The sequence below is a fragment of the Theobroma cacao genome, chromosome 10 (assembly GCF_000208745.1).
Source record: "Theobroma cacao cultivar B97-61/B2 chromosome 10, Criollo_cocoa_genome_V2, whole genome shotgun sequence".
NCBI lineage: Eukaryota > Viridiplantae > Streptophyta > Magnoliopsida > Malvales > Malvaceae > Theobroma > Theobroma cacao.
Window position 1 is genome coordinate 14,079,658 of NC_030859.1, and position 17,004 is coordinate 14,096,661.

At 35.9% G+C, this 17,004-nt stretch overlaps 2 protein-coding genes across 3 annotated transcripts; both read left to right on the forward strand.

Annotated features, from left to right (window-relative positions):
- LOC18586818 (ACT domain-containing protein ACR12) lies at positions 298–9,345 on the forward strand. 2 transcript variants are annotated; one of them, XM_007010380.2, is made up of 10 exons: positions 298–568; positions 764–818; positions 1,805–1,927; positions 2,403–2,497; positions 5,219–5,303; positions 5,467–5,526; positions 8,113–8,168; positions 8,538–8,643; positions 8,752–8,820; positions 9,040–9,345. In XM_007010380.2, the coding sequence occupies exons 1-10, from the start codon at positions 399–401 to the stop codon at positions 9,100–9,102; spliced, it is 882 nt and encodes a 293-aa protein (XP_007010442.2). In that variant the 5' UTR covers positions 298–398; the 3' UTR covers positions 9,103–9,345. The 2 variants fall into 2 exon arrangements, with proteins under 2 accessions (XP_007010442.2, XP_007010443.2); XM_007010381.2 differs by having other exon boundaries at positions 310–568; positions 1,808–1,927.
- LOC18586819 (germin-like protein subfamily 3 member 2) lies at positions 10,560–11,731 on the forward strand. The gene has a single exon (XM_007010382.2). The coding sequence runs from the start codon at positions 10,936–10,938 to the stop codon at positions 11,575–11,577; it is 642 nt and encodes a 213-aa protein (XP_007010444.2). The 5' UTR covers positions 10,560–10,935; the 3' UTR covers positions 11,578–11,731.

A 17,004-nucleotide genomic window follows, 5' to 3' on the forward strand; every position in this document is an offset into this window, starting at 1 on the left:
CACGTGACGGCCAACTAACGCCCTTCCAGACTTTTTTTACTGTAGACAAATTTCAAATTTTGGTTAATTTTCGATTAAGGACTGCACTGCATTCCATTCTCTTTTTTAGTTAATCCAGGCGGATCAGAATAAATTTTTACCAATTTACCGTCGGTAATCGTGGTGGACTTCATTTCAAGTCCGAGAAAAGAATAAAGAACAGAAAAAATGCAACCCATAATGACGTGGCATCCAGCAACCGAAGCAGGTCCCACATGCCACCCTTGAATAATGATACTTTTATACCCCATCGATCTCTGTTGAAAAATTCCCATCCGACCCACATCAGTAATCCCCCAAAAAAACAAAATTTGTCTGAAGTCTGAATTCTATCATTGGAGTTGTTGAGTTTAACTTCCATGGCGCTGCCTAATTCCCTCTTCTTTTCTTCTTGCTCTTCTCCCGTTGGTCTGCGACGATCCGGAATTTCCGATTCCCATTCTGCTCCTCACTTCTCTTCTATCGAGTCCTCCATAATCCGCAAAAACTTTTCTGGGTGCGGCAGTATAACCAATTTCTCTGCCAAAAAGTAAGAACAAGGACAATCTGTCTATTATCTATCCTTTTGCTTTTGTTTTCTCAAATCGCAGTGACTGACTGACTGGCTGCTTTGTTTCTTTTTTGGATAAAATATTAGATGGTAGTGCTAATACTAATTAATAGAAATAGTTGATTGGTATTTTTTTGGAATCAAAATTTTCAGCACTTGCTTATGGTTATGCAGGAACATCGTTTATGCTGCCAATGAGGGTCCCAACGCTGTTAGTTCAACCTCATTGGTAAGAATCTTCTTCCTCTGTGTAAATTTTACTCAACTCACATATGGATTCTGAAGGCATCGTTTTGTTTTAGTAATATTAAGAATTGCTGTCATATCCGGTGCTTAATGTTACCCTCAGCTCAGGGTTCAAGGCATAAAATGTATCATGGCAAAAGTCGAACGTTTTATGTCTTTGATGTTGTTCTTCCGACATGATGTAAGCATATTTTTTAAGTTCAACCCAAATAATAGAAAAAAAGAATGGATTGTGTAGGATTACTGCATACTCAACCATATTTGTGTTTCATAAGGAAACTGCAATAAGGGGTAAGCCACAACTAAAATAAGTATTGTTTTCAATATAAAGTGATGGATTTAATCAAAGTCGGAAAAGTATTTTTGTCTTCGTAAATGAGCAACACTTATTTGAGTCTCTTCTAGAGATATTGTAGGCTTAAGGATATGTATTTGGACCCATGAGATGGAGTGTACTTTTACAACTGAAAGGACCAAATTATTTTACCAATTGAAGAGCTTGATATGTAGTCCCTCTCTTGCTTTCTTAATGACTCTTGGAAGATTTTTGGATGTTGGGTTTTTTATTGAAATGCTTATTTTGCCGGAGGTATGTTTGTAGCTGGTAGATGACAACCTGATGCCAAGTTGGAAGGGGAAAGAGTAATTTATTTCTTACTTCCTAGAAAGGAAATCATATGACTCTGTACCAAAATCTCAATAATCTAGAATCCAAAGCTTTGGAAACAGAAGATACTATAAGTAGTTGTTGCTTATTTCCTATCTCTAAAAAATTTTGAAATACCAATTACAGCCCTTAATGCACTAATAATCTCCTAGATACTAAAATCACAATCCAATCCATAAAAATATAAAGTTCAGAAAATTAATATCTAAATTGATTAATTCCTTCATGAGTATATCTCGTCCGGCATCACAGCTACATATATAATGATCTGTCATTAGTTTAATTGGATGATTTTATTGCAGAAGACTGACCAAGATGCTGATTATATTCCAATGCCAATAGTTTTGATTGATCAAGATTCAGATTCAGAGGCAACAATTGTGCAGCTGAGTTTTGGAGATCGTCTGGGTGCTCTCATTGACACAGTTAAGTGGCTATTACAACTTATTTTGATTTCTCCTTTTTAAAATTAGTAGCTTATTTCACTGGGCTTACTGGCCTAGAAACATGAGGAATTCCATTTTCTCCAATAGTTACATAAGATTGAAACAGAGAAAATTCTGTGTGTAAAGCCGGAGCACTAAATTACTTTGTGGAGGCAATGTGAGTAATTTTAACTATATCTGTGTGTTATTCTGTAATTGAGTCATCTATGCGTAGGTAAGAGACTTCCTCAGCTCAATTTGTGTAACACACTAGCTGATTGTTTTTTTAGGATGCTTTTAAAATGTTTAAATCCAAAAAATGATGCACCAATGAATGGTCTTGATTCCAATTTTAATTATTCTGGGAGGCTATGGATCTAGCTATTTCATTTAGGGAAAAAAGTAAAAGGATATGATAATTCTCTCCTTTCTCTTGTACGTTTTCTTGACTCTCCTTTTATATATGTTTGGGCAGATGAGGGCATTGAAAGATTTGGGATTAGATGTGGCAAAGGGAACTGTTCTCACTGAAGGATCAGTCACACAAACAAAATTTTTCATCACGCGATTGTGAGTTATTTTTTAAAAGCTGATATGACTCATCTTCTCCCCTTCCCTTTTTTGAGCATGTGTTTAGTAACAAGTTGCTGATAGTGTAAATATTTGTTTGCTTGACCAGTCTCATTACTATCTCAAGGTTCTCTGCCTCATTGTCTTTAGATGTTTGGCCAACCATTGTCTTTAGATGATTAAACTGCCACTCGGATGCTTGTGTTTATAAAAATGTAGTTCTCCCCTATCAAACATGCATAAGTCTGCGGTTTTGTGCCCAAAAAAGGTACATGGCTTATAACATGAGAAATAATTAACTAATAGACTACTTTACAACACTCATCTTTGCTGATTGGAATGTTGTTTGATTGACCTATAGATACATCTGTATGAAATGTATACTTAACTAGAAAAAAAGAGTTGATTTCACATATGGTACCTGAGCTATAGTGAAACATACACTTTTGTACCTGAACTGAAAAAATGTTCAATTGACTCCTTGAACTTTCAAAATGTGTAAGTTAGTCAGACCATTAAAATTGTGAAGACAACCTGATAATGTGGCATTTGACCAATAAAACACAACCTCGCGTTATGTCTAATGTAAAATTTAAGATATTGAGTATTGCTTGGAATTTCAACGTGGAGGGCATGTGACAAGTCCCCATGGGAAACCTGAATTTAAAAACATGATAATCTGTATTTTTTCATCTGAAAATAATGAAACCAGAAATTTTAGAAAATTAAGAACACAAAAATGATAACGCCTTCGGAGCTGTGACCTCATGCTTTTCCAGTACAGTCTCTCCCTTTCCCTTTCTGTTTCTATTATTGTGTTCTCTCTTCTTGGATTCCACATCAAAGTTTCTCTTTGAAAACCCAAAACCTGTAGTAAAATCACAAAGGCCAAACACTCACAGTTCCCAAAACCCATAATCAAATTCATACAAAATACAAATGTAATCAACCACTATTGAAAATAAAAATTAAAGGAGAGCATCAACCCATCAAATTTCAAGACTGTGTATATGTTTGAGGGAAATTAAACAAAAAAGAAAGTGATTTTGGGAGAATTTGGGGTGACAATCTCATGAGAACAGTGAGCAGTGAGAAGGAAGAAGCTAAGCTAAGGAAATAGAAACAAAAGAGGGAGTTGATCGCCGCTTGAGTTGCTGGCCACACATAGCACTAAGGGCAGGCTTCAGGCCTGGAAAAAAAAAAAGCAAGGGGGGAGGAGAGAAAGCAGTGGAGAGAAGTCATGAGAAAGAGAGGCTGAATTGTGGGGGAAAAGGAAAGAAAGAGGAGAGAGGAGAGAAATGAAAAGGGGGAGTACAAGCTGGCAGCCACAACCTTGCTGGCAATGTCACTAAAATATCTTGAGGCAGAGTGGGGTGAGGGATTTTTTGTTTCTGGGTTGAAGTGCTTGAAGAAAGAGAGAGAAGAATATGAGGGGGTTTTTTAAAATGATTTTTTTTAAAAATTCAGGTGGTCAATAAGAGGTTGCCACATGTTTTGCATGTGTCCACATCAAAAGTCTAAGTAATACTTTAGTGTTTTAAACTTCAATCATGGCATAACACATGGCATGATTCTATTGGTTAGGTACACCATAAGCTTTGGGTTAACAGTGTTAATGGTTGGACTAAGTTGATACATGTTTTAAATGTTTGAGGGGCCAATTGCTCAAATTTTTAGTTTGGATAAAGTGTACATTTTGATATAGTATGGGTACTCTATGGTCTACCCTTGATACTAAAGCAAGTGAAATATTCCGCAGAAGCAGTTTATTGAGGAGAACTAGAAATAGATGCCGACACTATGCCAATATGGTGAGTAAGAAGGCAAATATTTCTGTTTATTAACAGAAATAAAGAAGACTGGAAAAAACATAGTTGCAGTTTCCTACCTTAGGAGCCATTTCTAGTTGTAAAGAGCATGTTCATACTTTCTTTCAGGCACGTAGTTGGCCAAGATTTCTATACCCCTATTGGCCAACATTTTGCAGACTAGGCTATGGTACATCTGCTAACGAATTGCAAAAATGTTCTGACATTGGCAACCAAATATGTATTTTACAACATTCATGGGGAATTCTATATCCAAGGGGATTTAAGCTAAACAACTTGGGGGCAAATTATAAATATGCATCTATTTAACCATGTTTACCATCATTATACTGTGTATTGAGTCATTAATAAGACATGTCTCATATGCATATCCCTAACTAACATGTACCCCTTTTGACAAGCATCCCACAACCTTAGGTTGAATTTCTTTTGTATTGCATGGATTCTGTATAATTTTTTGTGCAACGTTAGTGGTTTCTTAACACACCAATTAGCCAAGCCAAAACATTTTTGTTTTTTATTGATTCCAAATGTTGAACACTTTTAGTGAGAATTGCTGACATGCAGAAGATCAAAACTTGAAGCCATTTACATCCTGGAAATTTGATATATCTTGACAAAGTCCATAAGGTTTTGCTAAATTCTTCATGTTGTCATATTTCCTTCTGGCTTCTTTTTGACTTCTAAATATTGTTTTTTGTGGTCTGTCACAGTAGGTGGATAATATGTAAGTTGAATTTGATTAGAGAGTGTGTGTGTGAGAGAGTGTATATGCAATATATCCAGCACTAAACATCAATATCATTCTCACAGCACATATGTTAGTCCTTTATTAATTTTGAATGTTTTATTGGGAGTGATCAGCATTCATAAATTGATTTGGTTATGCTAGAGACACTGGGCGCAAAGTTGAAGATCCTGATATGTTAGAGAGAATTCGACTCACCATTATAAATAATCTTTTGAAGTACCATCCAGTATGTATGCTGAATTCATACTTTTAGTCCTTCTCTCTTCTCTCTTTCTCTCTCATGAGTGGTTGGTCTTGTGACTTATCAAGTTAAAGTAGATATTCTCTACAATTATTTTATGCATTAGATTTTGGTTAAATATCCTTGTTTGAATTTGATTTCTTGCTAGGAATCTAGTGAGCAACTTGCTATGGGTGAGGCTTTTGGAGTAAAGGCTCCAGAAAAGAAGGTGAAGTTATCTAAAGATTTTTGAAAATTTGTTTTCACCCCTTAATGTGGTACACTTTGTTATTTCTGGTCTTCTACAGGATGAGCATAGTTTCTAAAATATATATGGACTTAATTTTTGGGAGAAAAACGTATGTGCCCTTGCTCAAGCAAGTGCCCTTTTGGTGCCTAGTGTATCAGTTCCTTATACTTGGTGCTTCAGTGAACCCTTTTGCCTCTTACGGCATTGTTATAATACATTAAATATTGGCAACTATTAGTCATTTATGCATACAGTCAATGGTTCTGGATTTTGCAATGGCGGAGGATGAGTTGTTTACTGAATTACTGATGAGTCAAATGGTTTTTCTTTATGCAGTAACAAAACACACTATGATGTTTTTGTATTCAGGTTGTAAACTTGGTGCTTTTATTTTAGTTGGATTGTCGGTGGTTGAAAAAAAAATGAGAAAACAACAACATAAAGAACGTGTACTTGTAGAGTAACAAAATTTAGAAAAATGAATTCCTGCTTGCTAGAAATGTTTTTAGTTAGCTCCATTGGTAAAGGTTGGAGTTGCAGACTTGAGGTTGGTTTTGATTCAGGTTCAAAAGATTTTGACTTAATAGTGCTATGGTTAAGGCTTCATTTAGATGTTTTGCTACTTGCATTTTTCTTTCTCAAAAGTTGCCAAAGAAAGGTAAATAATAAAGGTCATATGTGATTACAAATGAGCAAAGTATTAAAAAGCAACAGACATTTCAACATAAATATTTTATATAAAAGTAGAATCATGCATTTTACTCTCAAGTTGATTATTCACATTCATTTTTGGGCTGTCTCAAAATAATGTCCATTTTCCTAAAATGGGCAGCATTTTTCTAGTGTTGCTCTTCATTGAAATACTAACTTTACGTGGGTCCCTCTAGCTTTTATGACACCTGAAGGTTAAAACTTGTAAAGTAAAACAAAATATCTCATTTCTAAAACTTTGTGTAATTTGAAATTTGAACATTCAGTTTGAGACAAAGGGAGTACTTAAAAGAATTAGTTTTGAAGTTCAATTATTCAAAAACATTATTTGTTTGTCTGAAAATGTGCTTTTTGCTTCTAAAATCAAAAAGCAAGTAGCAGAAGTAAGAACCAATTGGAGACTAAAACTTTTGTAGGATGCATACCAAAATCTACGTAGTAATATAGACCATCCTAAAATGTGCAGCCATATTGGTTTTGAACTAGGGTAATGAGATTGAATTGTATAATGGGAAGAAGATAACACAGCAAGCTCAAAGAGGCACCTTAGCCTTCTAAACTAGTCAGCATTTCTGGCAGGTATTGAAGAAAGATTGTAAGGTTCAGTAAGACCAACTGCAAAAACTGAAGATAAAATGAACTAGGAAAAAGAGAATATGAATTTATTTGTTGCTATCTGAGTCATTAAAACCAGGATGCAGGTTCCTGGATATATGCCCTATTATTTGCTAATTGTTAACTATATTTTTTTTTTGAAAGGCAATTGTTAACTATAATGGCATGGTTTCTTTCTGAATGTACCACTCTTGATCTTCCATGTATGTTTCTTCAGTTTTAGGCATGTTTTTACATGTGTGTTTTTGTGTGTAGAGATCTTTAAACATCTGTCTCCATCAATAGTAGTGATGACAGTGTGCACATGATCTCATCTGCACTTGGACATCACTTGGACATACAATATTTTATACATAAACATGAGTAACTAGTAGATCATGAATGTTGTGAAGTTTGCTGCTTAGGATCAATATTTTGAAATTTCCATTTAATTTGTATGAACTTGGAAAGTCATTGTTTGGTGTGGTAGCTTTGGTATGGGTTTCCCTTCAGACATTAGGAAACAGAAGAAACTTTCAGTTTTATTTAACCTTCTTAGTGTTTTTTTAGGACGGGTGGCTAGTGGTGTTTTCAAGGGGAATATTTTGAGTTAATTAAGACCTAAAATGGTGTTGTCATTCTTTTCATGTGCTTCTGATTAAACACTGATTGCCATAGCTAAATCATTTGAACAGATGTAGTTAGGTTCTTTTGACATTGACATGGAATGGCTGCCAACTACTCTTAATGCATTTCTAAGTTTGTTATTTCCTGTCTTCTGCTCTGGAGCCTTATGAAGTACTTTTCTATGTTTTTCTGTCCCCGAACTTCTGGAATTGAATTACTGGGTGTCTGATTCGTAAATATAAAATTAAGTAAATAATAAAATAGTATTATTTTTATATATAACTCGGGGTGGGGTGGAGCAGGGCACCTTAAACGTGCCGCTGACCTGCCTTTTTTAAACATAAAACCTGTTCTGACCCCTGATTTTCAAACAAAAAAATCTGCCCTATCTGATTGCGGCAGTGCAGAACTCATCGAGTATGGGTTTTGTTTGCCATCCGTTTTCACTTTTATTTTTGGGTGCCTTTTGGGGGTAAGGCTAAGCAAAGTGCACCTCCATGTCATCAAGATATCATCAGGCTTAAACAATGATGATGCCTTCTTAATTTTAGTTATTAAAGAGTTGTTGCATGTGCTATACAGGATTGGGATCTTAAGAACTTTAAATCTAAGTCTATTTATTTGTTGATGCAGCTTGATATCGACATTGCTACTCGTATATATGTCAAGGAAGACGGACCCAAGAGGAGGTTTGCTCTCCAAATAAATTATAATGGATATGGATTTCAGCACATAATTCACAACTCCCCACTGTTTTTATCATACATATGTGTTGAGGGATTTTAAACCGTATGAATCCCTTTTTCAGGTTGTGGTCTTGTAGAAGATGGGAGCATATCTCTTACAATCATTACATTAGAATTAGCCTATCACAATCATGAATTGTGTAGGAATACACTAAAATATTATATGGAGCCCACACTTATAAGTGGATATACACACACACCCTCATTGGATAATTGCAAGATTTTAGTAAAAAGAATTGCAGGTGAAATGCTCCCATAGAAGATAGGTTCCTTTTGTAATAATTTGCTTATGCATTTGTTCAATGGTTCCAGCTTGCTTTGTATAGAGACAGCAGATCGACCTGGACTGCTTGTAGAGATTATCAAAATCATTACTGATGTCAACATTGATGTGGAGTCTGCAGAAATTGATACAGAGGTCTTTCTCTTTCTCTCTGTGTGTGTGTTTAAGTGACCACACATGCGCATAGAGACAAACTTTGGGTTTTGCAACTGTTTTCACCACTTTTGGTTCCGTATTTTACAGGGATTGGTAGCGAAAGACAAGTTTCATGTCAGCTACAGAGGAGCAGCTTTAAACAGTTCCTTGTCTCAGGTATTTGCTAAGGGTGATGATAGATTTGCTGAACAATAACCTTTTTCTTCTAGGTTGCTTAAGTCTCCAGTATCATTTATGTCTCAAATTAAATTGTGATATGGCAATGCATCTCGGGAAATAAAAGCCAATAATTTTATGTTTCTTGTCAAATTTATTATGTCTGCTGGATCTCTCCCCTTCTCTGACTCAAAATATCTTTTACTGTGTTACATACAGGTGTTGGTGAACTGCCTGCGATATTACCTCAGAAGGCCAGAAACCGATATCGATAGTTACTAGTACTTGAAGAAGTACCATGTAAATCACATGTACAGGTTCTTGTACCAATTCGCATTTGGGCTTGAGGATTTTGAACTTGTTATCATTTTTTTTTTTCTAGATTTATGGATTCATGTTGCCCAATGCATTCTTGGATGTCTTGAAAATTGAGACTCGTATTCGACTTCTACCCATATGAAAGTGAAATGTTGATTAGGAGCAAATGATATATGAAAGCGAAATGTTGGTTACGTTGGCAACTAATTTTTGGGTCTTCTTCCCCATGTGATAAGTCTGTATCCCTAGTACATTGTAGAATCCCCACGCCCTATAGACATATATAGTTGATCAGCTTTGGCTTGTGGAAATTGACTGGAATCATTTATTTCTGAAAGATCGGGAGGTAGTATTTGGTAAGGGACAGGAATGCCAGTCTGGTGCAGGTGCTTCTGGCAAGATTTGAATCCAACAGCCTGTGTTGTGATTGGATGCTAAAATAACAAACTGTGGGTTGTTTGAAGACCGGCAAGGGAAAAAGAAAAGCTTCCAACTTAGGCTTTTTGTTTTATATTATTTTTGGTTTAATACTTAAAAAAAGTTAATTATATAAAAAAATTTAAATATATTTTATTTTTTATTATGTTTAATTAAATTTATATATTTTTATTTTGAATCAAATCAGTCTATAACTAATGATTAATTAATTACTCTTAGTTAAATATCATTTGTCATTACATGTCACGTGGTGTTAATGTAGTATGTTGACGTATGTTATAATTGATAATGGTGGGACAAGTTGATATAATATAATGACATGGTTACGTGGTATTTTAAACTCTTATGTTAGTGTCATATTAATGTTAAAGTGGGTATTAGATAATAGGTGTTATTTTAATTAATGATAATTAATTATACGAGTTTATTTAACTTAAAATAAAAATACATGAGTTTGATTTAAAGTAATAGAATAATAAAAATTTATTCAAATTTTCTTGAGTGTTTTCAAACATTACGTTTGGTTGGATCTGAATTATTAATGTTGTTATTAAATCATCTTATCTTTTATAGTTCAAGCGACGTCTCTAATTATGCGATTGCCAAGGCAATGGATTGTTTCTGTTCCACCAAACAGGTGTACCTCCAACCTCAATTTTGTGTTTCCTTCATACGGTTGTTCCTATATCCATGATGATGTCGAAAATTATCAACAATATTGTAGCTCATACTAATAAAGACTTGGACTTGTCAACGTTTTGGATATGAATATCACAAATGTACTTGAGAATCTTGCAATATAGATACATGGAGAATATCAAAATGGTATGCCATACTGTGCAAGAGAAGCACATCAATGTGGTCCATCTCACCTCAATCCCAGAGAAGACAGAACATGGTCCTAAATAATAATTTAAAGCACTTGGTTCATGCTTTTCTTTTCCACTTTTTTGTCTGTTTTGGAGCAGTTGGAATCTAGAGTTGAGTTGAAGAATTCTGTAGTGATTCATTGTATCTTCAGATATACGCCTAGTTCAATAATCAAAGCCATTAACACAGCTCACCTTTGCTTTCGCTAAGTTTCCACTATAGACACAAAAGCTAACCAGGATTGGTTGTTGTTGCCATTTCTAAGCTTAACCAACCCCTCGTTCCCTTTGACCCCAAGCAAAAGCGCATTGCTCAGAAATGCACTGGCTATATAAAATATTAGGTCTACCCACGATCAGCCTGAAGCGAAGCTAATAGCTTTTTCTGATGCAGAAATCTTGCCCTTGTGGGGTTTAGAGTCATACTTTGTTCTTGACTCAGGAGGGCACCATTTTCCATTTCTCCCATTCTTAATTCCTCTGCAGAACAATGTCTCTAAAACCGGCACTTCTGCTGGCCATCTTCCTCCACAACTATGCCATTATTGCGACCCTGGCTTCTGACCCTGATCCAGTTCAAGACTTCTGTATACCCCAGAAAGGAATTGCAACGTGCAGGAACTCATCAGCTGTCACAGTGGAAGATTTCGTGTTCTCCGGCATAAAGTTGCCAGGGAAATTCAGCGAAACAGGCTTAGCAGCTAAGTCAGTGAACGTTAATGTCTTTCCAGGCTTGACTACACTAGGCATGTCATTTGTTCGAGCTGATTTTGAAGTCGGCGGCATCAACGTGCCGCATTTCCATCCTAGAGCAACTGAAATAGCATTTGTTCTCCAAGGAAGAGTTTATTCAGGATTCGTCGACACAGAAAACAGAATTTATGCTAAAGTGATTGAAAAGGGTGAAGTCATGGTGTTTCCAAGGGGGCTGCTGCACTTCCAAATGAATGTTGGAGATACGCCTGCTACAATCTTGGGAAGTTTTGACAGCCAAAATCCTGGTTTGCTGAGAATTCCAAATGCTGTATTTGGTACTGGGATCGAAGAAAAACTTTTGGAGAAGGCTTTTGGGTTGAGTGCTAAGGAGATTGCCAACTTGAGGAGGAAATTTGCTCCCCACGAGTTGAGCTAGATGGTTAAAATAGTTTACCTATTTGATACTTCCATGAATAATGCTTTGCTTTTTCCATACACAGCAGACTGTGCCAACTACGAGAATTGTGATATTGTCCCCAATAAGACATTTTCTGAGAGAAAATTTGAAACAGATTACCAAAGTTTTCTTCCTTTAATGTTGTTCATTGATTGTTGACGGTGGGGAGCTTTTTGACAAGGCACATTATGGTGGAGTGTACTTATATCTTCCAAGCCGATCCATAAGTTTTTGTAGAAAACATTGTTATCGATTTTATGCATTCTAATAAGACAGATCTTCTTTATTTACAACTTTATACATTTTATTTTATTTATTTATAAAAATAAAGTTCATGAAATGGATATGCTTTACAAAAAGAATTATAAAAAATTATAATTATGAAACCCTTATTGCATTAAAGCATCATTTTTAAATAATTCCTAATCAATACTTGATCAAGACAAGACATCGATAAAAGCTGTGACACTATCACATGTTATAATTCTTACTTATAAAGTAAGTAATCGGTTTCATATATTGTAGTAGTGAAATACTTGAAACTAACATGTGAATGCTTGTTAGAAGAATAAGTCAATGGATATGACCAACCATGAGAATTTCATTTGATAGTTCATTCAAGTATCTATGAAATACATTCTTATGTGTTAATTTGTAAATGATTCTTAGACTTGAGATTATCAGGTTATCTTATGTAGGGATTGTTATACTTTTATATTATCTTAGGTAGTCTTAACCAAGAATGTACGATGGCATGGATATTAGACATTACATGAAGCACATGAAGGTAGCTGGATGATTAATAAAGTTACATCACCTTAAATGATCTTAAGGGAGAAATCATATTGTTTCTTAGTATGTCTTAACTTAAGGAAATTCTTGATTAAGGTAGAATGAAGGTTCAAGAAAATGAATTTTTCAAATTTCATTATGGAGTTAAGAACAAATTTCATGAGCTAAAATAATAAAGACAAATATAAAGTAGAGGAAATTGTGAGAGAAAGACCTCGTGATAAGATGATTTCACAAATAACTACCCATATAAAGTTATCTGTTTCTACCCAAAAATAAACATGAGTAGACCAAAATGCCCTTAAAAACATCGTTTCAAATAAATGCTCAACTGTTTGAGCTATCTGCCTCTCGCCGGAGAGAAAATGAAAAACATTAAAAATAAATACACGCAGCTGTTTGAGCTCGGTCATCTTTCTCTATCTCAACTATGGCAAGTCTCTGTTGGGCACCATCGTTGTCAACTCTCTCAGATCTCTGAACTGTATGAGCTCTGTCAACTCTCTATTGAGCACCATCGTCATCTGGCTATGGTCTATCTCTCGGCATCTTGCCACATTGTCATAGATTAACACACCCTATAGTAGAGATGACATCAAGGTACCTGTTATTGGGCTTATTTCTGCAACACACTTAAATTTCTGAAATATTTGGTGTAAATGATAAGATGGATTAGAAACATTGCCCAAAGTTGTTACACGCCATGCATCTATAGCGTGTCACGGCTGTTACTAGCGTATTGTGGGTTAACTAGTTATTTAGGTTGTTAGCATGTCATGGTTGTTCCTGGGGTGTGGTGGGTTAACTGAATTTATGGGTTTTTGACGTGTCATGGTTGTTCCTGGTGTGTCGTGGGTTAACTGGTTTTTTGGGTTTTTAACGTGTCACGGATGTTGGTGTAACCAGTCAGTAATTACAGTGATTGGCGTGTCACGACAGTAATGCATGGCGTGTCACGACAGTAATGCATGGCGTGTCACGACAGTGATGCATGGCGTGTCACGATATTGATGCATGGCGTGTCACGACATTTGACTTGATATGCATGGCGTGTTACAACATTTTACGTTATTTGCATGGCGTGTAATAACACGACTGACAAATTTTTTATCACGGCATGTATTGTGTAAAATGATTGACAACTTTTTTTTTCAAAATTTCAATGGGGTTCTAATTGTGCGATTTGTGATAAGACACGGTGGTCAGTGGGTGGATGGCATTTACAAGGGTGGTAAGTCACAAATGGGGGGGGTTAGGAGTGATTTGTCGTTTGTGGGCTTGATGAAGCTGGTTGAAGATGTTGTTGGGGTAAACTCAGAAATTGACGAGATTGAGTTACATGCATTGATCAGTACACCCGGAGAGCTATCACGGCCAATTATCAAAGACGATGAGGATGTTGCATTAATTTTGCTAGAACAGAAGAATGTTTCGGCTATGTATGTCAGCATTAAGGGACACCAAACAAATGTTATGTCACATGGAGAAGTTGGACAACATGGTAATCAACTCAATCAAAATGAGATTTACAATGCTTCACATATACCACAGCATTCAGTCCGTAACCCACAACAATGGCAATTGAGGTATGCACAAGAGTTTGTGCAACCCGGTAGACAGACGACATTCACAGAACAGTTGGCTGCACAATTCCGATCAGGATGTGCATCAAACCAATTTCTTGCTTCTCTTGAACATATGCAACGATCGGGTGAAACTGTAGAGTGTGAAATGCCATTGTCAAATGAGAATACGACAGTTGAGGACATCAATGTGAGGTTGGAGGGTGACACTGCGACGCTGGAGTATAATACTACATTTGATGAGGGAAATGAGGATTTGTTCGCTGCCGGTGAAGATAGATTTGATCACACTTCAGATGATGGGCTTGAACAATCGCAAGATGACAGTTCAGACGATGACTGCCTTTATGACAGTGACATTCAAATTTGCAATAATGTTGAAGGTGAAACGAAACCTGTTGGAGGTGTTGATGTAGGAGATGTTCAGTGTGATGACCCCATATACAATAACCCCATCACTGGTGAGAACGGGATTCGTTCCCTTGATACATTGCTCGATGACAGTGATCAGGAAAGGGAAAATGCAAGGATATCTCGTACGTGGGTAATTGCAGGTGCAGAAAGGTTCTCCTTTCAAACAATTACCACTAAGGAGTCGACATGTGTTGAAGATCGCTTATACAAAGGAAGAATGTTTTCGTCGAAGGCCGAGTTGAAACGAACTTTGAACATGTTGGTTATAAAAGAGAAGTTTGTGATAAGAGTAAAAAGGTTCTGTAAAGCTCGTTATGAGGTTGGTTGCAAGGACAAGGCATGCAAGTTCAGTGTTCGTGCAACGAAGTTACCTGATAGAGGAGAATATTGGAAAGTTCGGACATTCCACAAAATACACACCTATACCGTTGATGGTTTGCAAGGGCGATTTCCAACTACGAGTGCGAAGATGATTGGTGAACTTATGTCACACAAGATTCGGGCTAATGGAATAACATTGAGACCTAAGGACATAATTTGTGAGATGAGGGTTCAGTGGGGATTGGAATGCTTGTATGGTAAGGCTTGGCAAGCGAAGGAGTATGCAGAAAGGCTTGTTTTCGGTCCACCGGAGGAGTCATTTCAACTACTACCATCGTATTTTTATATGTTTCAATTTGAGATAGTAGGGCTTCTATAAGTAAAAAAGTTGAAAGTCCACATATTTGAGAAAAAAAGCTACAAGTATCAATACTTTAACTATAGGTATCGATACTTGTTAAACAGAATGATCTCTATACCTATTATGTCTTAAAAGTATTTATACTTTTGCTAAAGGTATTGATACTTTCATTCTAGAAGCATTTTTCAAAACAACCTTGAAGAACAAGTATTGATAGCGTATTCAAAGGTATTGATACTTTTTTCCAAATCTGCAAGTTTAAAGTACTTAAACATTTTCCAAGGCCCTCAACTCCAACCATATGCATTTAACCACAAAGCATCTTTCAAAACATTCCACATTATTCCCTTTGAAAACATACTTTAAAAACTGAATTTGTCATTTAAGGCAAAATCATTACCACCTTATTACATAACTCATCAAACATAGGTAAATGGAGCTTACTAGTAAAGCACTATGTATAAACTTGGTCCCATAGACCTTACGACAATGGATAGTGTATTCCACTCCCCACTATCTAGGTAGCTAACCTTCATGATACGATCCAATGGGCCAATGACCTCATATAACGCCTGTGCCATCATCCAACCACAAAGCTAGCACCATTTCCATTCTCTTTTGCTAGCTAGGGCGATCCCATTGTTCACAATGTCTAATGGTGTTGTCGCTATGATAAGTCCTTCACGTAAGCTACTTTATCGAAAACACTTATCTCATGTAAGCCATTATAAAGTCCTTTACATAGTTCTCATAATCCAATATCATAAGGCATGTAACTTTGCTACCATGCCGCTCAATACATACATATTATTTTAATTCCTCCATCAATGAGTCCACAATTCACCAAGTTGCATTGCCATCACCACAAAACATTTTACAATTACTTAAAATGTTCAACATCACATAGCTTTATACAACATCAAGAAGTTTACCTTTGAAAACACAACCATACACAACATGGTATATCATTGATGCAAGTTTATTGTACGAAAACATACATACATACATACACATGTGCCTATCCTCAATAGTCAAACCATAACAAAAGCATTTTCCTAGGAACATTCTTTTCAAACACATATTTTTCATGCTTTACATAGTAAAACATTTTTCAATGCAAGTCCATGCACCTTATATGCCACCAACTCAATGCAAGGCCACCTAGCTAAGCTCTTCTAGCTATTAACCCTTGGAGTTGCAATGGAGCCTAAGACAAACAAACCATATCATCAAATTCTAACATTCCTTTTCACACTTAAAACTCACAATAGCTTCCTAACAATACTTCATTAACCTCTTTCTAGAACTAGGTCTACACTTTCCAACTTCCATACAACCCCTACCCATTTCACATACTTGGTTTGTTCATCATCTACCTTGAAATCAAAATTCTCAACTTAATCTTACTTAGTTCTAGCTTATACTTACCTTTGTGAGCTTTTCTCAAAAGGCTTAATTGGAGAACCTTAACACTTAAGAGAAAAACCAAAAATTCTCTTAATGAGAGAAGTTAAGTTTGAAAAACAATGGTAAAAACATTTGAAATGTTGAAAACCTTACCTTAATCAGTTTAAAACTTGAATTTAGGTTAGATTTGGACCAGCTTTAAGAAAGATTTGGGAGAGGGGAAGAAGAGATGGCTCGGGTGAGAAAGAAAGGTAAAAATGGCATTCAACTAGAGGCATTTTATTCTTTTACTTTTCGCCTCAAGCATGTGGTATGCTTTTTCCAAGTCATTCTAACCATAAGTATTGGTACTTCCTCTTAAAGTATTGATACCTTTCACACAAAATGCTCCTTAAGGCATTTTGTCCTCTAAATATTAATTCCTATTCTTAATGTATCGATACTTTTGCAATAGAAGACAATTTTCTAGCCAAAACTTATCCATTTTGATTATATCTTCCCTTATTTGTCGCATTTAACTTAAAAACT

What these genes read in the sequence shown, in the direction of transcription:
- LOC18586818 (XM_007010380.2), top strand. Translation starts at nt 399, where the DNA reads ATGGCGCTGCCTAATTCCCTCTTCTTTTCTTCTTGCTCTTCTCCCGTT. An exon ending in ACCAATTTCTCTGCCAAAAA is followed by an intron (nt 569 to 763) that starts GTAAGAACAAGG and finishes ATGGTTATGCAG; the next exon opens with GAACATCGTTTATGCTGCCA. An exon ending in CTGTTAGTTCAACCTCATTG is followed by an intron (nt 819 to 1,804) that starts GTAAGAATCTTC and finishes ATTTTATTGCAG; the next exon opens with AAGACTGACCAAGATGCTGA.
- LOC18586819 (XM_007010382.2), top strand. Translation starts at nt 10,936, where the DNA reads ATGTCTCTAAAACCGGCACTTCTGCTGGCCATCTTCCTCCACAACTAT.